We start from the raw sequence: 22,706 nt of genomic DNA on the forward strand, positions 1-22,706 counted from the left end.
AACGTGGTTTTGAGTCTAAACACTGAGCCCCAATAGTGGAGGGGCTCCCAGGTCTTTCCGCAGGCCAGAGAATCTTGGAGGAAGGGAGGGGAAGAGGATATCCAGCACATGGTATGCTCCATCAGGTATGGATTACATAAATCTGTCCCCTGGGGTGGTGTTCTCACGTTCCTATAACTTCATGTCTCCCCAGGTCGCGTCTCTTCTCTCTTCCAACTGGTCCTCTTTATCGCTGGCGCTGAGGCTCTCGGCCTCGGGTAAAGATGAGTGACGTGAGCTGGGATTCTGACTCTTCCCCCCGCTCTTCCTCACCTCCTTCTCCCCCCCCTTCCTCCGCTCACTCGCCTTCTTTCTTCCCATCCTCTTCCTCCTCCGCCTTCCCTTTCAAAGACGGAGTCATGCTGTACATGGTGTATTTAAGCAAGGAGAATCTCCAGAGGTTCAAGCAGCTTTTAGTGGAAGAGAGCCCCAGACCTGGCTCTCTCCAGATCAGCTGGGACCAGCTGAAGACAGCCCGGTGGGCGGAGGTGGTTCACCTCCTAATCGAGTCCTTCCCTGGACGCCTCGCTTGGGAGGTGACTCACGACATCTTCGCCAAGATGGACCAGGCAGAACTGTGCCTTCGGGTACAGATGGAGCTGAATGGTGAGTGAGAATCTGGTATACAAGATGCGGTTGGGCTTGGGTGCTGCAGACCTAAGCGCTTCACTAGCCTCTCCTGTGTAGGTACACTATGTTTACACTTTATGTTCTTATACATCTAACTATGCACGTGCATAGATATATACACATATAGCACATGCATACATGGATATTAAAGCGTTTATTTATTTCTGTCGACTATGGTTTTGTTTTTTAATTTGGAAATTGGCTCCCTTTTTCATTGAAGTATAGTTGATTTACACTGTTGGGTTAGTTTCAGGTGTACAGCACAGTGATTCATATATATATATATTCTTTTTCAGATTCTTTTCCATTATAGCTTATTACAAAATATTGAGTAGAGTTCCCTGTGCTATACAGTAGGATATTGTTGTTTATTTTATTATTTTTTAAATTTTTATTGGAGTATAGTTGATTTACCGTGTTGTGTTAGTTTCAGTTTCAGGTGTTAGTACAGCAAAGTGAATCAGTTATACATATACATATATCCACTCTCTTTTAGATTCTTTTCCCATATAGACCATTACAGAGTACTGAATAGAGTTCCCTGTGCTATACAGTAGGTCCTTATTAGTTATCTATTTTATATATAGTAGTGTGTGTATGTTGATCCCAATCTCCCAATTTATCCCTCCTCATACCTTTTCCCTTTGGTAACCATAAGTTTGCTTTCTGTGTGTGTGGGTCTATTCCTGTTTTGTAAATAAGTTCATTTGTATCATTTTCTGGATTCCACGTATCTCTGATTCCATCCATGTTGCTGCAAAGGGCATTATTTCGTTCTTTCTTGGAGCTGAGTACTATTCCATTGTATGCATGTACCACATCTTTTTTACCCATTCATCTGTCGATGGACATTTAGGTTGCTTCCTAAATGCACATACGTGTGTATTAAAGTGTTTATGTGTTTTACGTGTGTGTGTGTGTGTGTGTGAGTGCCGTGTTTGGCTGGGCTGTACATTTATATGTTATTAAACACCCTCCTCAGGACCTTCTGACACACCACCCTTTGCACACTTCCTAACACCGAGATGGGAGGTCTAGGTCATCTTCTTCTCCCTGAACTAAGGTGGTGAGAGAATGAGACTCGTGAATGACGTGGCTGCCGCTATCCTAAAAGGTCCCGTTACCTCCGTGCTGCTCTCCCTGTTCTGTCCACCTTATCATTCCAATGAGGGGCTCTTTGTTTGTCTGTTCCAGACATTTTACCTAACTTGGAACCGGAGGCCTTGAACCCAAGAGAAACACAAATGAACTTGGAGGAAGACGAGGCTGGTACGTGCTGGCCCTGTGCAGATTCTGGTGGAAAACAGGCTATGGGTGGGGATGAGAAGCCCAGTCCCCAAGGCAAAGCAGGTTGTAAATGCATATGTCTAGTGTCCCTTCTGTGAATCAGAACTTCAGAAAAGAGAGCAGCTGTGCACTCACCTAAGCGGGAAGTCCAGCCACTGACCCAGCTGGATGCAGGGGCTCAGGCTACATCCTTGAGACGTCACTTCTCTCCCTCCTTCCATTGGATTCAGTCTTGAGTGGTCCCTCCTCTGCACACTGGCCGTTTCTGCCACCAGCTGCCCTTAGCAACACCAGCAGGAAAACAGAGTGCTTATTTCTCATTTTTCCAACACAAGTCCTGGAGCTCACTCCCCTGAATGAACTGAGACCATGAGCTCCTCGATGAATAATGTGGTGAAATGCTCTGGCGGGTGGACACTGGCTTATGTGCTTATGAGACAGCTTGATGGTAAGTCCAGCCACAGTCCAAAGTAACGGTCGGAGAGTGCGAAGGGGGCAGTTCTCCAAAAAATTTAGGGTGCTGTTGCCAGGCTAGGAATGGTCAGTAGATAGGCAAACACAGCAGCTATCTTAATCCATCCCTCCTTCCCCTACTCCATTATCCTGGACCATCAAAGTAGGATTCTAGGGAACTCCCTGGGGGTCCAGTGATTAGGACTCAGCGCTTTCACTGCTGAGGGCCCAGATTCCATCCCTGGTTGGGGAGGCTAAGATCCCACAAGCCGTATGATGCAGCCAAAATAAAATTTTAAAATATATTTTTTAATTTAAAAAATACAAATAACATAGGTAAAGCTACCCCAGCCATCTTCTGAGAATTAAGAAATAGGAAGAAGGGACCAAAAGAACTGCGGAGCCAATAGAAGCTATGGGGTCACTGAACCAATTTCAAGAACTTTATAACCTCCCCCCACTTCTTATGTAAAGAGCAGCTCTTGCTTTGTCTGAGTCACTTCAAGTTGTCTGTTCTGTTCCTTGCAGCTTCTTAATTGATGCACTGCTCTCCGGAAACGTGCGTGATTGATGCACTGTGTCCTGGAGCTGGATGTAGACGTCAAGCCTCGTTTTCTGGTTGTTCAGTCAGTTCTCACAAACAACTGATGCTGTACCCTGTATCTCTCCCTTCTCATTCATCCAGATAAATTACGGGAGTACAGACTACACTTGATGAATGAATATTCGACCCTACGGAACAGCACCGCTTGGCCTGGGAACCACATGGACTTCTTTTACCAAGACCTACACAGAGAAGAGACATTCTTACCCTGTCTACTTCTTCCCAGAAAACCTCAAGGAAGACAGCCCAAGACTGTGGTTCTTCAGGGGGTCGCCGGGGTTGGAAAAACAAGCCTGGCCAAAAAAGTGATGTTAGAATGGGCAGAAAACAAGTTCTATGCCCACAAGCTCTGGAACGCTTTCTACTTCCATTGCCAGGAGATGGACCAGTTGGACGAGCAGAGCTTCGCTGAGCTCATCGCACGCAAGTTGTCCGGGTCTCGGGCTCTGGCGTCCAAGATCATATCCAAAGCAGACCAGCTTCTGCTCTTCTTTGATGGTTTTGAGGAACTAACCTCAACCCTCATAGATAGACCAGAGGACCTGAGTGAAGACTGGAGCCAGAAGGTGCCCTGGTCTGTCCTCCTGACCAGTTTGCTGAGCAAAAGAATGCTCCCCGGGGCCACGCTAATCATCTTCCTGAGGTTCACCTCTTGGAAGAACTTGAATCCCTTTCTGAAATGCCCGTCTCTGATAACCCTTACAGGGTTTAGCGTGCCTGAGAGATCCAGGTATTTCAGGACGTACTTCAGAAACAAGCGCGAAGCTGATGAAGCCTTGAGTTTTGTCATGGGAAACACGATTCTCTTCTCCATGTGCCAGGTCCCTGTCATCTGCTGGATGGTATGTTCTTGTCTGAAACAGCAGATGGAGAGAGGAGCAAATCTCCCGCACACATTTCCAAACGCCACAGCTGTATTCGTCCACTTTCTTTCCAGCTTGTTTCCAACCAGGGTTAGAGACCTTTTCAATACGACTCACCAAGAGCAATTGAAAGGTCTGTGCTCCTTGGCCGCAGAGGGTATGTGGGAAAGGAGATGGGTGTTTAATAAGAGAGATCTCAATCTGGCCAGACTGGATGAAACAGACGTCGAGACTTTTCTCAGCGCGAATATCTTTCGAAGGGTGGTGGGCAACAGAGACCTTTACGCCTTTGCCCACTTGAGCTTCCAGGAATTTTTTGCTGCCTTGTTGTATGTTCTCTGCTTCCCACGAAGACTCAGAAATTTCCATGTGTTGGACCGGTTCCACGTCCTACGTCTGATAGCACATCCCGGAAGAAAGAGGAACCATCTCGCCCAGATGGCTCTTTTTTTATTTGGCCTTTTAAATGACGCGTGCGCTCTAGCCGTGGAGCGGGTGTTCGGATGCAAGGTGTCCTTGGGCAACAAGAAGAAATTGCTGAAAGTCGCAGCCGAGCCTCATGAATGTGACCCACCAACCCCGCACCACGGGGTTCCACAGCTGTTCCACTGTCTGCATGAAATCCGGGAGGAGGTATTTGTGAGTCAGATCCTAAGCAGCTATCGTAAAGCTACTTTGGTCATCAGCAGAAGTAAAGATGTGCAAGTGTCTGCCTTTTGCCTCAAGTTCTGTCGACGTTTGCAGGAGTTAGAGCTGACGATCACCCTGATCATCACCAGAGCGAGCAGGCTCTACCCGGATCCCCTTCCTGCCTCTGGGTAAGTGCGCCCATCTCTCCCTTGGTAGATTCACGGTCCTATCGGGGACCTTGCCTACCATCTCCTGGGCATCTAGGGCGACCACCTCCGTCTTGAGGGGATCCCTTGCACATGGGACTTTCAGTCTTAAAAACAGAACGCAACGTAAAATAGGTAGCAAGTAGGACGCAGCCGCATAGCACAGAGAGATCAGCTCGGTGCTTTGTGACCACCTAGAGGGGTGGGATAGGGAGAATGGGAGGGAGATGAAAGAGGGAGGAGATATGGGGATATATGTATATGAATAGCTGATTCACTTTATTATACAGCAGCAGCTAACACACCACTGTAAAGCAATTATACTCCAATAAAGATGTTAAAAAAAAAAAAAAACAAACAGAAGGTGTTCCTGGGGTGCCGATTTCCATGCTAAAACTGGGAGAATCCTGGAAAAAAACAAGATGAGTGGTTCACCTACCTTGCCTCTATGCTGCACACCCTCCTTCCCATGTATGTGGGGACTCTGTTTCAACTATCACCCCGATTCTGTATATCATAAGCCTTTTAGTCTCTAAGGAAGTGCTGTCCAACGAGACTTCCTATGATGGGGAAGAATGAAGGAGAAAATTCGAGGTGTTCCCAGAGCCAAAGACACTACGTGCAGATCTTTCTCTGGATTTTGGATTCTGGTTCACCGTGCCCCTCCCCCACCCCCAAAAAGAAAGAATAATTTTCCCTTATTCTGTTCCTATATAGAGTTTTTTCTTTTTAGTAACAATTTCATAAGCACAGAGTAAGAATATGGATTATGTTTTGCATCCTAATCTCTGCCCTCATATAAATCCTAAGTGATTAAAAAGCAACTCCTTTTTTCCCTAAGTCATAGGACCATATAAGTGAGGCCACGAGTCTTCCTGGAATGAAGTGAAAAATCCTGTAACAGTTCTGCTGGGCATCTTCTTAAATGAGGGCATCTTTTGAAAGGCACAAAGGGGTCTGTGATCATAAGGAAGCCCCGGGTTTGCTAGTAGGTTTTCTCAAGCTTAATCTCTAACGATGAGCCCTTTTCTCTTTTTCTCCCACACAGACCAGAGGGCGGTGATAGGTGTTATCTCTGGTGGCAAGACTTCTGCTCTGTGTTTAGGACACATGAGAGTTTGGAAGTCCTGGCTGTGACAAACAGTACTATGGACCCTGATTCAGTGAAGGTCCTTTCTACAGCACTGAAACATCCACACTGTAAACTCCAAAAACTGATGTGAGTATGAAACAAATCCTAGTTGGAAGGAATTCCATGGAAACAGTCTGTTTCCCTCTCTGCTCACGCTAGACGTGCTCAAGGCATCCACGTCCATAGGTTTTTTTCCTAGTCTTACTGAGATATAACTGACCTATAACACTGTAGGTTTAAGTGTTACAGCCTAATGACTTGACATACATATATTGCAAAATGACGAGCACAGTAAGTTTAGTTACCATCCATCACCTCGTACAGTTACCAAAATGTTCTTTCCTAGTGATTGAATGGTCTACTCTCTTAGCATCTTTCAAATCTACCACACAGCATGGTTAACTACAGTCACCCCAGCACTTATTTGTCTCATAATTGGAAGCTCGTACCTTCTGACCACCTTTGCTCAATTCCCCCACCCCTGCCTCTGACAACCATAAATCTGATCTCTTTTTCTATGAGTTTCATTATTTTTTAGATTCCACCTGTAAGTGAGGTCGTTTTTCTAAAGAAGACATACAGATGGCCAACAGGCTCATGAAAAGAGGCTCAACATCACTAAACATTAGAGGAATGCAGATGAAAACCACCATGACATATCACCTCACACCTGTCTTCAAAAACACGAGAGATAATAAGTGTTGGTGAGGATGCAGAGAAAAGAGAACCCCAGTGCACTGTTGGTGAAAACATGAATTGGCGGCTACTGTGGAAAACGGCATGGAGGTTCCTCAAAAAACTAAAAGTCCTAGTTGTTTTTACTGCCTGAGTGGTGATGTGCTAAGCAGGTACTTAGTGTGGTGTACCACTGCATTCCTTTGGGGTAAGTACTGTTATCCTGATTTTTTTTAAAGGGAGAACCAGAGAGGTTGAGTGACTTGTCTGAGATCACACAGCTGGTAAGCTTTGGGGAACGCTCCCCATCTCAGGTGGTCTGAGGCTCGCCTCCTCCATCACCACACCACACACGCTTAGCAGGCCCCTGCGTGTCACAGGTCAAGATTTCCATGAAAGAGGGAAGAAGGTGAGCCAGATCCAGCTGCCGTTTGGCAGGCTCTACGAAATGAAAAATGCATGTACACCTTGACCCCAAGGTCCACTTTTTTAAATCCACCCAAGGTAAATACACATGCACATACTCAGAGGAATGGTTGAGACCATCACTGCAACATTATCTTCAATAGCAAAAAATGTACAGACATTTAGGTAGCGCTCACCCTCTGCTGGGCTGTCTTAGGTCCAGCATTACAGTTCAGTGCTCTTAAAACTCACAACCATCCTAAAGAAGTAGGTATTTCATGAGGAAGCTAGGGCATGAGGTTACACAGCTGGTACGTAATTGGAATACAGATTTAAACTCCAGAATCAGTTCTCTTAGCTATTACCTTATACACCCTCTCCCTATGGTTTTTAAAACCCAGAAACTCGATACTTCATCAAAATTCCTTGAAATAGCCCACTTGACCAGTATCTGACCTATTTTCTCTCCTGTTATTATAAAGATTATCATTAACTCCCATTGTTTTAAAAAGATTTTTTTTGATGTGGACCAATTTTTTAAAAATCTTTATTCAATTTGTTACACTATTGCTTTTGTTTTATGTTTTGCTTTTCTGGCCACAAGGCATGTGGGAATCTTAGCTCCCGGACCAGAGGTCGAACCCACACCCCCTGCATTGGAAGGCGCAGTCTTAACCCCTGGACCACCCGGGAAGTCCCTAGCTCCCCTTTTTTGAGTGCCTTCCTTTCTGCATCAAGTCCTATGCAGAACCTCTTACAGGCATCACTAGTGTTAATTCTCACGACCATCCTAAGTGGAAAATGTCATGAGCTCTCTCGAGGATGTGAAATGAATCTTGGGGAGATTAAGTGACTCACGTAAGGTCGTCCAACTAGGAGGCTGAGCTGAGAAGAGAATCCAGTTTGGAGCCTTGGGCTGCACAGAAAGGGGCCTCACGCATTTATGGACTGATTGAATGAAGAAGAACTAATTAGCAAATGGGGAAATGTTGGTCAAAATGTACTATAGGGCTTCCCTGGTGGCGCAGTGGTTGAGAGTCCGCCTGCCGATGCAGGGGACACGGGTTCGTGCCCCGGTCCAGGAAGATCCCACATTCCGCAAAGCGGCTGGGCCCGTGAACCATGGCCGCTGAGCCTGCGCGTCAGGAGCCTGTGCTCCGCAACGGGAGAGGCCACAACAGTGACAGGCCTGCGTACCGCAAAAAAAAAAAAAAAAAGTACTATAAACTCCCAGTTAAACATTGAATACTTTCTGGGGATCTAATGCACAGCATGGTGACTATAGTTAACAATACTGTATGGTATACTTGAAAGTTGCTAAGAAAATAGATCTTCAATGTTCTCACCCCAAAAAAGAAATGGTAAGTATGTGGCCAGATGGAGGCAGTTAGCTGATGCTCAAGTGGTAGTCATTTTGCAATATGTAAGTGCATCCAATCAACAAGCGATGTACACTAAACCGATACATTGTTATCTGTATCATCTCAACAAAGCTGGAGGGGAAAAAAAACTAATTAGCCACCTTGATTGTGGTGATGGTTTCATGGGTGTATGAACACATCCAAACTCATGAAGTTGGGTGCATTAGGTATATGATAGATGCACTTTTTTTGGTGTGTCGATTATACCTCAATAAAGCTGTTCAAGAAAAAAGAGCTGATGGGCTGATGCGAGCCTATGATAACCGGACACTGCTTACCTCTGCAGCTTTAGGCACGTGAGCCCCCTCGTGTTGAATGAAGACTTAATCAGGGTTTTGGTGGAAAACCAGTACCTGAGATACTTGGAAATACAAGACACGGAAGTGAGATGCCAGGTCATGGAGTTTCTGTGCAATGCCTTGAAACACCCCCAGTGTTTTCTACAGTGTCTGAGGTGAGACTGGGAGGGATGGAGAGAGAACCCTGGTACCCAGGCAGTCCGTTCAGAGGTGGGGGGTTACATGCTCAGCCTGCCTGACATCTTACTGTAATCAGTTGTCAGTTTCACTCAGCTTTTTTCTTTTATCAAAGTATAGTTGATTTACAATATTGTGTTAGTTTCGGGTGTACAGCATATTTACATATATACATATATATGTATATATATGTATGTATATATGTATATATGTATATACATATGTATGTATGTATATACATACATACATACATATATGTGTATATATGTATGTATATACATATATATTATATTATATTTTTATATATTTTTTTAATATTTTTTAATATATTTATTTATTTATTAATATATTTATTTATTTATTTTTGGCTGAGTTGGGTGTTTGCTGCAGTGCGCGGGCTTCTCATTGCGGTGACTGCTCTTGTTGCGGAGCACGGGCTCTAGGCGTGCGGGCCTACAACTTCAGTAGTTGTGGCTCGCAGGCTCTAGAGCGCCGGCTCAGTAGTTGTGGCACACGGGCTTAGTTGCTCTGCGGCATGTGGGATCTTCCCGGACCAGGGCTCGAACCCGTGTCCCCTGCATTGGCAGGCAGGCAGGATTCTTAAGCGCTGGGCTGCCAGGGAAGCCCAACATATATATATTTTTAACATCTTTATTGGAGTATAATTGCTTTACATTGTTGTGTTATACATATATTTTTGCAGGTGCTCATCCATTATAGGTTATTGTGAGATATTGAACATAGTTCCCTGTGCTACACAGTAAACCCTTATTGTGTATGTATTTTATATATAATGGTGTGTATCTGTTAATCCCAAACTCCTGATTTATCCCTCTCCCCACCCCTTTCCCCTTTGGTAACCATAAGTTTATTTTCTATGTCTGTGAGTTTGTTTCTCTTTCATAAATACATTTATTTATGTTATGTTTTAGATTCCACTATAAGTGATATCAAAATATTTGTCGTTAAATCACTTCACTCAGTATGATAATCTCTGGGTCTATCCATGTTGCCGCGAATGGCAATATTTCATTATTTTTTATGGCTGTTCACTCAGATATTTTTTAAGGTGACAGTTTCATATATGTATGCACTGTGAAATGATTGCCACAGTCAGGCTACATAACCCATGTGCCACCTCACAAAGCCACCATCTGAACACTTGAGATCAACTCTCTTAGCAAACGTCAAGTATACACTACAGTCTTGTTGACCATCGTCACCATGATGTACATTAGGTCTCCAGAAGTTATTCATCTTATAACTGGAAGTTTGTGCCCGTTGACCATCATTTCCCCCACCCCAGCCCCCGCAACCACCATTCTACCCTCGGGTTCTAAGTTTCACTCAGCTTGAAAACTACAATTTGATGTCCCAGGTGTGTCTGAGATAGAGAAACCATAGCCTTAGGGGTGAACTTGGGCCAGCCCACCCTGGCTTGCAAGAGCTGATCGTTAAACATTCAGGAATTTGGTGAAGGTTGTTAGACAGCATTATGAAAAAACTAACTCACATAAACTTAGTATCGAATAAATTATATTAAAAAACAAAGGCAATAGTTAAAACTCATTACTTCCTAATTTTTCTTACTATATTATTATTGGTGTCAGTGTTCAGCAAACCTTCTCTATGAAGGGCCGGGTAAGGAATATTTTCAACTTTGCAAGACGTACAGTCTCTGTCACGACTGTTCAACTCTGCTGTAACATCTGAATTAAATAGTGGTGACAGAGAGCTAAAATATCCATTGCCGATATGCAAATGAATAGGCATGGTCGTGTTCCAATAAAACTTGATTATGATTAATAATTATGTATTCCTAGAGTTCATCAATAACTTTAATGATTTATTAAGTATCAATTGTGTTATTAATAACTGTAATAATTATATAATTTACTAGTGATTTTATGTATGTATGAACACTGCAATTTGAATTTCATTTCATTTTCATGTGTCACAAAATATTCTTTAACTATTAAAAAAAATTTTAGGGATTTCCCTGGTGGTGCAGTGCTTAAGAATCCGCCTGCCAATGCAGGGGCCATGAGTTCGAGCCCTGGTCCGGGAAGATCCCACATGTCACGGAGCAACTAAGCCCGTGCGCCACAGCTACTGAGCCTGCGCTCTAGAGCCCGCGAGCCACAACTACTGAGCCCGTGCGCCTTAGAACCTATGCTCCACAACGAGAGAAGCCACCGCAATGAGAAGCCCGCGCACTGCAACAAAGAGTAACCCCCTCTCGCTGCGGCTAGAGAAAGCCCATGTGCAGCAACAAAGACCCAACACAGCCAAAAATAAATTTGAATTTTTTTTTTTTGCGGTACGCGGGCCTCTCACTGTTGTGGCCTCTCCCGTTGTGGAGCGCAGGCTCCGGATGCACAGGCTCAGCGGCCATGGCTCACGGGCCCAGCCACTCCACGGCATGTGGGATCTTCCCAGACCGGGGCACGAACCCGCGTCCCCTGCATCAGCAGGCAGACTCCCAACCACTGCGCCACCAGGGAAGCCCAAATTTTAGAAAAATTTTAGATTACTCAGTTCACAGGCTGTACAGGACCAGGTGGTAATGCAAATTTGGTCCACGGGCCATAGTTTAACTGAATCTCATTCTTTATCCTGAAAATGGTTTGGCCAATAAATGTTTAAAAGAAGTTGTGTTTCAGGGGCAGAATCAAGTCCCTGGTTTGGAATTAAAGCCTGACAGCCCATGCCAATTTGTCATGGCCCTGAGTGTGTATTATTTTCTATTGATTATTTGCAATTCAGACGCTGAATTTGATGCAGGTTCACTCAGGCAAGATGGAAATCACCCCTCCAGTCACTCTTGGGTGAAGAACAAGGATGTGAGACAGTAGGTGAGGTCTAGGTGGCTATGTGGGTACCATTTTCCCCAGGAGCTAAGGTTCAGTGTTTTTGCGTGGCTTCTGTAGGGTGGAAGATTGCCCTTTCAGCCCGAGAAATTGGGCTGATCTCGCCAGGAATCTCAAAAACAATGTTCACCTGAAGACTCTAATGCTGAAACGTAGCTCCCTGGAGAGGTTTGAGCCATGTCACCACCTGCCAGTGGCCCAACTGGAGAAGCTGTCGTAAGTCTTTTTGTGGTTGTCATGCTGTTGCCCAGTTGTTTGGTAGATTGAGTGTTTCTAGGAGAAAAGCAGAAATGGGGGAATGTGTGTATAATGGAGCAAAATTAAGTCGTGATTGTTAATGACATAGATGGGGCAGTGAAGGCTTGAGCTGAGAGAGAGACAGACAGACAGAGAGACAGAGACAGAGAGACAGAACTACATAAAAGTACATATTCGCACCTAATATCCTAGAATATATAACTGTAATGAGCCTGATGTATCCATCATCCAGTTTTTGAAATAGAAACTTAACCGTACTATTTTCCTTCCCCACTGATCATATCAATCCCCAAGTCCATGACCCCCACGCCCCCATAGCCATCTTGAATTGGGTTGATCAGGCTCCTTATTTGTATTTACACTGATAATACTGTACATGGATCCTTAAACAGAGCACAGTTTTGCCGTGCTTTGAATTTCACATAAGTGGCCTCATTGAGCATGTGTGCTTTTTCCCATCAACCGACGTTTTAGTCTTCATCAGTGTTTTGTAGTTTCTATAGGCTGTTCCTCTTTGGTGCTGAATGATAACATTTGTATAAATGTGCAACAATTTAGGTGTCCATCTTACTTGCCACCGAGGGTTGAGCTATTAACACACACACACACACACACACACACACTGACACACCGACACACGCTAGTAGAATTGCCACGTCATGGAGAGCATTCATCTTCAGTTCTACCAGGCTTGTTTCCAGACAGTTGGTACCAATTTGCAGTCCCACCAACGGTGTGTGTGAAAGTTCCCCCAACTCCAAATTCTCATCCGACTCTTGTTACTGTTACTGCTTTTGCCAATCTGTTGAGCAGAAAATAACATGTTATTGTTTATTTATGACTCAAGTACCACTTTATTATTTTTTAATTGAAGTATAATTGACTTACAATATTATATGAGTTTCAGGTGTACGACCTGATATTTTTCTACGTTACAAAATGATCTCCATGATAAGTCTAGTTATCATCTGTCACCATACAAAGTTATTACAACATTAGATACTTTCTTGTTTACGTTTGCACTTCCCTCACCACACATGAAAACGTTTTCAGGACCTTCCTATACATCTTAGTTTCTCTAATACGAGTGCCCGCTTCTGTCTTCAGTGCGTGTTTCTATCTTTCTTTACCTTGTGAGATGGTGTCTCTTCCCAGGTCACCTCCATATATGTTATTTACTGTTTAGTCATTGCTGGTCCCTTTCTCTTCCCTCTTCATCCCGCTCTGTAACTGTTTTCCTGATCCCCAATTGCTTCTCACATCAAAGTTCTATCCTCCCCCCTTAGATCTGAGAAGCCCTAAGGGCTGGTAACAGGAGTAGGATGAGGCGTTTGCATTTAGAAGGAAAGCCCTGATTGAAATCTTCGTCTCTCAGCACGAGACAAGGAAAATCCTGTCGCAGGCATGAATTAAATTGCACCCTGTCTGTGTGTGTCTGTCCCACAGGTTGGAGAATTGTGACCTCACGTCACTTTCCTGCAAAAGTCTTATCTCTTCTCTTGCGAGTAACAAGAACCTGACCCATTTGAGCTTGGCAAAAAATGCCTTGAAGGACGATGGGGCGAAACAGCTTTGGAACGCCTTGCAATGCTCTCAGTATCCTCTGCAGAGGCTGGTGTAAGTCCCAAAATGTCCTCTTTTTGGAACTCCCTGGAGTAGAATAGGGCAATGGAGAGCAACTGTGATATGTGTGTCCATTTATGCAACATACTTTTTAAGCGCCTACTGCATATTAGGCATTGTGCTGATACTGGAAGAAAGCATAATGAAGAGGAAGGTGGTTATGATTTCAGTCTCAGAGATAAATTATCTAGCGGCAGAGTTCTCAAACTGTGTGCCGAGGTACCCAGGGGTGAACTCACAGAGGCGCTGCAGGATATTTTAAATGTAAGAGATACTGACATCATCGCCGCAAGAGCTATTAGCTTGAGGTAGTTCTGTTCTAACATCAGGTTGTGCTACTTCCTTTCAATGATGTCATATCTTTGCAAAGCTCTGTCTTTAGCAATTGCGATCACGAGAGCAAGTGCATTGCAAGAATGTTTTTTAACAGATTTTTTTTTTTTTTTTTGGCCATGCCGTATGGCTTGTGGGATCTTAGTTCCCTGACCAGGGATCGAACCCCAGGCCCCCGGCAGTGAAAGCCTGGAGTCCTAACCCGTGGACCCCCAGGGAATTCCACAGAGCAAAATTTAATGAAGTACAGGGGTGATGTGAAAAAAGTGAGATGCTAAGGAGGGCATAAATGGAGAAAGTTTGGGAACCTCTGATCCAATGCATTCCTCTAACTCCCAGAGTTTGGGAGTGAGAGTTATACCTCTGAGATCAGAATAATGTAATGTGACCTGGCTTTCTGCTCAGAAGTGAGTCGTGTATCAACCTCAGTGATATGGACCAGCATACATACTAAGTGATATCCTGTTTGGTGTTTGTCTCACTCTATCCTGAATTCTTTAAATGACTTCCCCTAGGTATCAGGGCACATTGGCTGTCATTGACAGAAATTAAACTCAGACTGTCTTAAACCGTAAAGAAATTTGCTGGCTGGTAAAACCAGAAATGCCGAACTGACACACAATACCCCCTGAACCCATTGAAGCTTTCAGGATCCCAAAAAGAAGCAGGAAATTGTGCAGCTGCTTCGGAAGACAGATGGGTGTCTCCTCAAAAGGTTAAACAGAAACGTAACATGAGTCAGCAGTTCTACTCCTTGGTATACATGCAAGAGAAATAAAAACAAAATCTGCACAAAAAATCGTACACGGATTTCCATAGCAGCATTATTTGTAGTAACAAAAAAGTGGGAAACAATCCAAGTGTCCAAAAGCTGATGAATGGATAAAGTGTGGTCTCTCCATATGATGGAATATTATTCAACCATAAAAAGCAACAAACTATATATTAATACATGCCAAGTGGATGAATCTTGAAAATATTATGCTAACTGAAAGAAGCCAATCACAAAAGACCACATATAGTATGATTCTATTTATATTAAATGTCTAGAAGAGGCAAATTGACAGGAAGAGAAATCAGATTAGTGGTTGCTAGAGCTGGGGTGGGTGGGGGAAGAAATTGGGAATGACTGCTAAAAGGTACACCGTTTTCCTTTTTGGGGTGATGAAAATGGTCTAGAATCATGGTAAATGTTGTGCAACTCTGTAAATATACTGAAAACCAATGGTGTGTACACTCCCAATGGGTGAACTATATGGCACGTTAATTATATCTTGATAAAGCTGTTATACCAAAAAAAAAAAAGGCGGGAAAGAAAGCTAAGGGTGTTTTGGTTGGTGTTTCTCTGCAGGCTGAGAAATTGTGCCTTGACCTCTGAGTGCTGTCCGGATATGGCTTCTGCTCTTGATAAAAATAAAAACCTGAGAAGTCTGGACCTTGGTTTTAACAGCCTGAAGGACGACGGGCTTATCCTGCTCTGTCAGGCCCTGATGAACCCTGACTCTGGCCTACAGATTCTTGAGTAAGTTGTCCCCGTTTCCTTCTTTGAGACCGAGTGTCTGTAAAATTCTCTTGGGGTAGAATGTGGGAGTGTGTTTTGCACTTCTGGGGTGTTCCCTCCATTTGGTTGGAGGACTTGGAAACTTCAGAGCAGTGGTTCTCAAAGGACAGTCCTCAGACTAGGAACCTTTTCAGCAGGGAAGTTGTTAGAAAGGCAAATTCTTGCATCATTTGTCTCTCTGTGTCTGGTTTATGTCACTGAGCATAATGCCCTCAAGGTCCACCCATGTTGTCACAAACAGAATTTCATTCTTTTTATCGGCTGAGTAGTATTCCATTGTACGTATGTGCCACATCTTCTTTATCCATTCATCTGTCGATGGGAATAGAGGTTGCTTCCGTGTCTTGGCTATTGTGAATAGTGCTGCTATGAACATGAGGGTGCAGGCGTCTCTTCCATACCCTGGTTTCGATTCCTTTGGGTCCATTCCCAGAAGTGGGGTTGCTGGATCTTGTGGTGCCCTGAGGGTGGGGGACACCCCAGTCTGTGCTTCACAAACACCTCCCATGATTCCTGTGAATGTTAGAGTTTAAGGACCATTGTTAAATTCTTCCATTCAATGAAAGATAAAGAAGAATTTGTTAATCTTAGACTAATACCTTAGATGGCGAGTCTTCCAAAATCAGTGTTTATTCTTAGGGAATCTTTTTTGTGTGTATGTTTTTTCCTTCTCCTGAAGGTCTCTATGCTAACATGCATACTAGCCAAGTGATTTGAAAGAATTCATCCTATTTTTAATTGTTTTAGTGGTTACCCTAAATATTTAGAAAAGATTTATAGACATCTCTGATGACAAAGGTTGAAACTTTTTTTTGAGTTATTTTTTTTATTGGCGTGTAGTTGATTAACAATGTTGTGTTAGTTTCAGATGTACAGCAAAGTGATTCAGTTATACATATACAACTGTTTTTTGCCTCTTTCCTACCTGCATTTTCTGTTCACTATTGGTATGATCTGGGTTCTAAGTCTAGATCACTTTTTTCACTCAGAAATGTTAGCTTTTATTCTTTATTGAAGTATAGTTGATTTATAATATTATATTAGTTTTAGGTGTACAGCATAGTGATTCTGTATTTTGATAGATTATACCCCCATTAAACATTATTATAAGATAATGGTTACAATCCCCATGCTGTACAATATGTTCTTGTTGCTTATCTATTTTATACATAATAGTTTGTATCTCTTAATTCAGTACACCTAATTTGTCCCTCCTCTCTTCCCTCTCCCCTTTGGTAACCACCAGTTTGTTTTCTATGTCTCTGAGACTGCTTCTGATCTAGGAGAGGCAGCAGTGAGCGGTGGCGTGAAGCGAGATCTTAATTCCCTGCCCAGGGACTGAACCTGGGGAGCCTGGATGAAAACCAGGAATCCCAGCCACCACACCCGCTGGCTCTTGCCCCAGTGAAAAATGCATTTCTCACGGAGGCAAAAAAAGAAACCTGTAAAACAGGTACAAAGTTTATTATTAGAGACATAGCACAACAACAAGTGGGAGAGCACACAGAAACAGTTTGCTTAGTTAAGATAGAAGCAGGGCAGAGACGCACACTCGGAGGGAAAGGATGTGGGCGTCCCCCCAATGAGGAAGAGCCCCATAAAAAGGCGGTTACGTCATTCATATAGGGCAGTTCTTCCGGGTCTTTGTTTCCCTTTGGCCAGTTATCTGATTTCTTTTTCCACACCTGACCTTCCCTAGGACCTTCCCCAACTTGCGTGTGCAACTTTTTTCCAAGATGGATTTCAGCCCAGAGGCCTATGGGAGGGCCTTAGCATCACATGTTGTGGGGTGGTGCCCCTCCTTTTTGACCCCCAAGGAGCCTTTCTGCACATATGCAATGTCTCCCTTGCCCCAAGGATGGGAAATACGTAACCTCTTGATCTTTCAACAGAGTTTGTCCCACTCTGTCCCTGCCATAAAAACGTCCAGTGTCTAGTTATTTACCCTATTTCTGTTACTGGTTTTTATATCGAGGTGCAGATCTTGAAATATAGACAGGAGTCCGGTCATAAATATGTAGTCCTGGAGTCCACTTGTCTCTTGCTTCAGGAAATGTAAACAGGGGGGCTGATAATGAATGTCTGGCCTGGAGCCCACCTTCTTCTCACCCAAGGAAGTGTAAGCAGGAGGCCAGTTGTAAATGGCTAGCCTGGAGCCCATCTATCTCCTGCCTCCCTTTTATTTTGCATATATACTCATTTGTGTTCTTTTTAATATTGCACATATAAGTGATATCACATAACTCTAGAGCATTTAAATCACAGTAGGTTACATCCTTAATTTCTAGGATTAGTCCTGATAATGGATTTCATTTTTGTTGATAATTACTCGAAGGGAGTTCTGGAGGTCACAATTCTTTTACTCCAGAAAGTTAGTCTTGGGTTGGGTTTTTTTTTTAATTATTTTTTTATTTATTTTATTTTGGCTGCGTCAGGTCTTCATTGCTGCCCGCGGGCTTTCTCTAGTTGCGGCGAGCAGTGGCTACTCTTTGTTGCGGTGTGCAGGCTTCTCATTGCGGTGGCTTCTCTTGTTGCAGAGCACGGGCTTTAGGTGCATGGCTTCAGTAGTTGTGGCTCATGGGCTCTAGAGCACAGGCTCAGTAGTTGTGGCGCACGGGCTTAGTTGCTCCACAGCATGTGGGATCTTCCCTGACCAGGGATCGAATCCCTGTCCCCTGCATTGGCAGGTGGGTTCTTAACCACTGTGCCACCAGGGAAGTCCTACTACTATATTTAAAATAATCAACAAGGACTTAGTACAGAGAACTCTGCTTAATATTCTGTAATAACCTAAATGGGAAAAGAATTTGAAAAAGAATAGGTACATGTATATGTACAACTGAATCCCTTTGCTGTATGTCTGAAACTAACACAACATTGTTAATCAACTATACTCCAAAATAAAATAACATTTTTGAAAAGAAAAATAAGCTCCTTGGAATGAAATGACTCATTCCGGTCAGAGTGTGATTTCCAGGCTGTGAGCAGCTAGGCTGGCTCAGCTCTCAGGGGAGGGATGTGGTGACTTTTCTGCTGCCTGTTTCTCTCCCACAGGCTGGACAAGTGCCTGTTCACCTCCGTCTGCTGCCAGGCCATGGCTTCTGTGCTCCTCAACAACCAAACTCTGAGATACCTGGACTTGAGCAAGAACGACATCGGGTTCGGGGGCATCCTCCACCTGCGTGAGGCCGTCAGGAAGAGGAAGTGGGGATCTGAGGTCTCTCTGTAAGTCTCCGCTGGGTTCCCTGTGCAGGATGCATAGCCCTAGGAAACCTCCTCATCAGCAGTGAGATTCTGGACCCCAAATGCTGTCGGCAGATGTTGCTAACGACCTTTGTTCCTTTCCTGGGGATTTTTATTTTAATAAATTTTTTATTTTATTTATTTATTTTTGGTGGCATTGGGTCTTCGTTGCTGCGCATGGGCTTTCTCTAGTTGCATCGAGTGGGGGCTACTCTTCGTTGCGGTGCGTGGGCTTCTCATTGCAGTGGCTTCTCTTGTTGCGGAGCACGGGCTCTAGGTGCGTGGGCTTCGGTAGTTGTGGCTCGCGGGCTCTAGAGCGCAGGCTCAGTAGTTGTGGCGCACGGGCTTAGTTGCTCCGCGGCATGTGGGATCTTCCCGGACCAGGGCTCGAACCCGTGTCCCTTGCATTGGCAGGTGGATTCTTAACCACTGCGCCACCAGGGAAGCCCTCCTGGGGATTTATAGTTTCCTTCATGTGGCTGACAAACGACAACTCCTGCGTGTGAAATGAGAAAATAAACCTGGATTCTACTGTCTGCTCTTTTTTTTTTTTTGTATTTTAAAAATATTTGTTTGTTTTTTATAGTAGGTCTTTGTTGGTTATCTATTTTAAGTATAGTGTGTACATATCAATCCCAGACTCCCAGTCTACCCCTCCTCCCCACTCTTCCCCCCAACCCCGTAACCATAAGTTCATTCTCTAAGTCTGTGGGTCTGTTTCTGTTTTGTAAATCGGTTCATTTGTATCATTTCTTTTAGATTCCGCATATAAGCAATATCATATGGTATTTGTCTTTCTCTGTCTGACTTACTTCACTCAGTATGATAATCTCCAGCCCATGCATGTTGCTGCAAATTGCATTATTTCGTTCTTTTTTATGGCTGAGTAATTAATATTCCATTGTATATATGTAGCACATCTTCTTTACCCATTCCTCTGTTGATGGACATTTAAGTTGCTTCATGTCTTGGCTATCAGAAACAGTGCTACAGTGAACACTGGGGGGCATGTATTCTTTCAGGTTATGGTTTTCTCTGGATATATGCCCAGGAATGGGATTGCTGGATCATATGGTAGCTCTATTTTTAGTTTCTTAAGGAAACTCCACACTGTTCTCCATAGTGGCTGTACCAATTTATACTCCCACCAACAATGTAGGAGGGTTCCCTTTTCTCCACACCCTCTCCAGCATTTATTCTTTCTAGATTTTTTGATGATGGCCGTTCTGACTGGTATGAGGTGGTAGCTCATTGCAGTTTTTTTTTAAATTTTTATTTATTTAATTTTGGCTATGCCTCACAGCTTGTGGGATCTTAGCTCCCCGACCAGGGATCAAATCCGCACCCCCTGCATTGGAAGTGCAGAGTCTTAACCACTGGACCGCCAGGGAGGTCCCCTCATTGTAGTTTGGATTCGCATTTCTCTAATAATTAGCGATGTTGAACATCTTTTCATGTGCCTCTTGGCCAACTGTAAAAAAAAAAAGTAAAAACGTAGCCATCTGCTCTTAAACTGTTTGTTTCTTCATCTTCTCTCCTGTCTTAAACAAATGAATGTGTTATCATCACTTACCAGATCTGCGGCTGTGAAGGGCTTAGTGGATCTTTCTGTTTCTCCATCTGTAATTTGGGGTTGGCATCCTCCTCCAGGAGATACTATGAGGATTGGAAGAAAGTGCATCTATGAGGCACTAAGGTCAGTGCCTGAGACCATCATGATCTCAATTATCGATGGATTCTGGGTATAGGTCATAGGAAACAGCTGGTGTATTCATTATCTATTGCCCTGGAACAAATTATCTCAATGCTTAATAAGGCAACACACATCTGTTGTAAAATTTCTGAAGGTCAGAAATACAGGAGCAGTTTAACTGGATGATTCTACTCAGGCTCTTTTACGAGCTGAGTTAAGGTGTTGACTGGAAGGTGATGAGGCTGGAGGACCAACCTCCAAGCTCACCCATGTGGCTGTTGGCAGGAGGCCTCAGTTGCCCTCTGCAAGGCTACTCCTAATGTTGCAGCTAGCTCCCTCCTGAACAAGTGATGGAAGAGGGAAGAAGGGGGAAGAGGGGGGGCAAAAGTGCCCAAAACAGAGCCACAGTCCTTTATTACTGAATCTTGAAAGACCCATCCCTTCTGCTTTACTCTAACGGTCACACAGACCCACTATAGCCCAGTGAGAGAGGGGGCTACATGATAGTGTGAATAACAGGAAGAAGGATCTTTGGGGCCACTTGGAGTCACCTGCCACACCTTGTAATTGGTGGATCCAAGGCACCTGGGCTTCATCCCTGAGCTCTTGAGAGCTGCACCATTGATCTTGAGCTTGTTGACTTGAAAAATATATTCACAGCCTAAAAGTTGAGAGGTAGGTTTTATTCAGTAGGAATTTTTAGGACTTCAAGCCCAGGAGTCAGAGTCTCAAGTAACCCTGAGGAAACTGCTCTGAGGAGGTGAGGGGAGAGCTAGGATATATAGGAGTTTTGCAACAAAGGGCAGGTGGTAGGAACAAAAGATTACTCTTAATAAAAGAAAAGCAGATACCTCGAGTTAAGGCATATAGCACTTTTCTATGTATGGGAAGATGCAAGAGTCTGGGCTCACTGAAATCATTCCTTTGCTATGTATCTCAGCTACTTGGGGCTAGTATCCTGTGTTTTCTCATCCTGAGTTCCCTCAGGGCTCACCGTGGGGAGTGGCTGCAGTCTGATGGCTGCTAGATGGCAGGTGTTCTTTGTTTCCTTCCTGAGTTCCCTCGGTGCTCACCAGCTCACCACTGGGTTGCAATCACTGATGACTGTGACATCCTTTGTTTACTGATACGGCAGGCAATATTCCATTTACATTAAGTCCCCTACGTATGAACCTTCAAGTTGCGAGCTTTCAGAGATGTGAACGTGCATTCACATCTGTGTATGCCTGTCTGGCATACATTGTCTCGTGCGTGCGTCCTCTACTGGTTGTGCATCTTGCCCTCTGTCTCCTATGGCTGAGGATCCTTCAGCTCTGCCATCTCCCACCTCCTCTCCCTCCTCCAGTCAGTAACTCTTCTTGCCTGTTCACTCAGTGCAGCCCCTGTATGCTAGCTGTTATACTGTACTACTGTACTTTTCAAGGTACTGTTTTGTAAGATTAAAAATGTTTTCTTTGCTTTTATGTATTATTTGCGTGAAAAGTATTATAAACCTATTATAGTACAGTACTATATAGCTGATTGTGTTAGTTGGGTACCTAGGCTAACTTTGTTGGACTTATGAACAAATTGGACTGACAAACGTGCTCTCAGAACGGAATGTGTTCATATGTAGGGGACTTACTATATCAATCTCATGGGTGGTAAATTTCTGTCCTAGAGGTCTTACATATTTTCCAGCACTGCAAAAGAAAACTGAGCACAGGAGAACCAAACCTGATTCTTATCCTTCTCAGGGAGAAGAAACAGAGCGATGGAGTGGATATGATGAGAAGACTGGAGGGCCCAGTAGTGAACAACAAAATCCTGAAGATAGTTCAGGATTGGAAAGATGAGTGCTGTGATAAGGCAGAGTGGACAAATTGATCCGGTGACGCCCTGGATAACTTTTTCCTGATGAAAAATTGGGCAATGGTTTCCTATTCTGTGGGCCCTTCTGAGTCTACAATGGCTCAGTTAGTTCTGGGAAATGGTGTAACGCGTGACCTCCAAATAGCTCCCTCGGAGATACTGAAGGTCACATGTCAGACATAGATTAGTCATGGAATTGGGGGCACCACGGTAAGCAGCGTTCCAGCTCACTTCTACTCCTGGCTTCTGGAAGTCATTGAATATGTCATGTTAACATTGTCTCTGGGAAATATCTGACTCACCTACTGGAGTATTGTGAGAATTGAATTAAAAATGTGCATGAATGCAATTCAAAAACTTGTCAAGTGTTGTTTATTTACAAATAGACTTGTACATCAACTGTTACGAAGGAAAACATCTTGCCTCGAAAGAGGGTCCACTATTGTATAGCAC

General features: G+C 43.9%; 1 protein-coding gene across 1 annotated transcript; it reads left to right on the forward strand.

Moving 5' to 3' along the window:
* The first annotated feature begins 263 nt into the window (after positions 1-263).
* On the forward strand, positions 264-22,268 carry NLRP8 (NLR family pyrin domain containing 8). Its single transcript, XM_033844060.2, has 10 exons — positions 264-645; positions 1,864-1,938; positions 3,095-4,694; positions 5,761-5,931; positions 8,632-8,799; positions 11,752-11,907; positions 13,396-13,566; positions 15,257-15,427; positions 18,521-18,691; positions 22,139-22,268. Exons 1-10 carry the CDS (start codon positions 264-266, stop codon positions 22,266-22,268), a joined length of 3,195 nt encoding a protein of 1,064 aa, XP_033699951.2.
* Positions 22,269-22,706: the final 438 nt, after the last annotated feature.

This window comes from Tursiops truncatus, chromosome 19 (genome assembly GCF_011762595.2).
Source record: "Tursiops truncatus isolate mTurTru1 chromosome 19, mTurTru1.mat.Y, whole genome shotgun sequence".
Lineage (NCBI taxonomy): Eukaryota > Metazoa > Chordata > Mammalia > Artiodactyla > Delphinidae > Tursiops > Tursiops truncatus.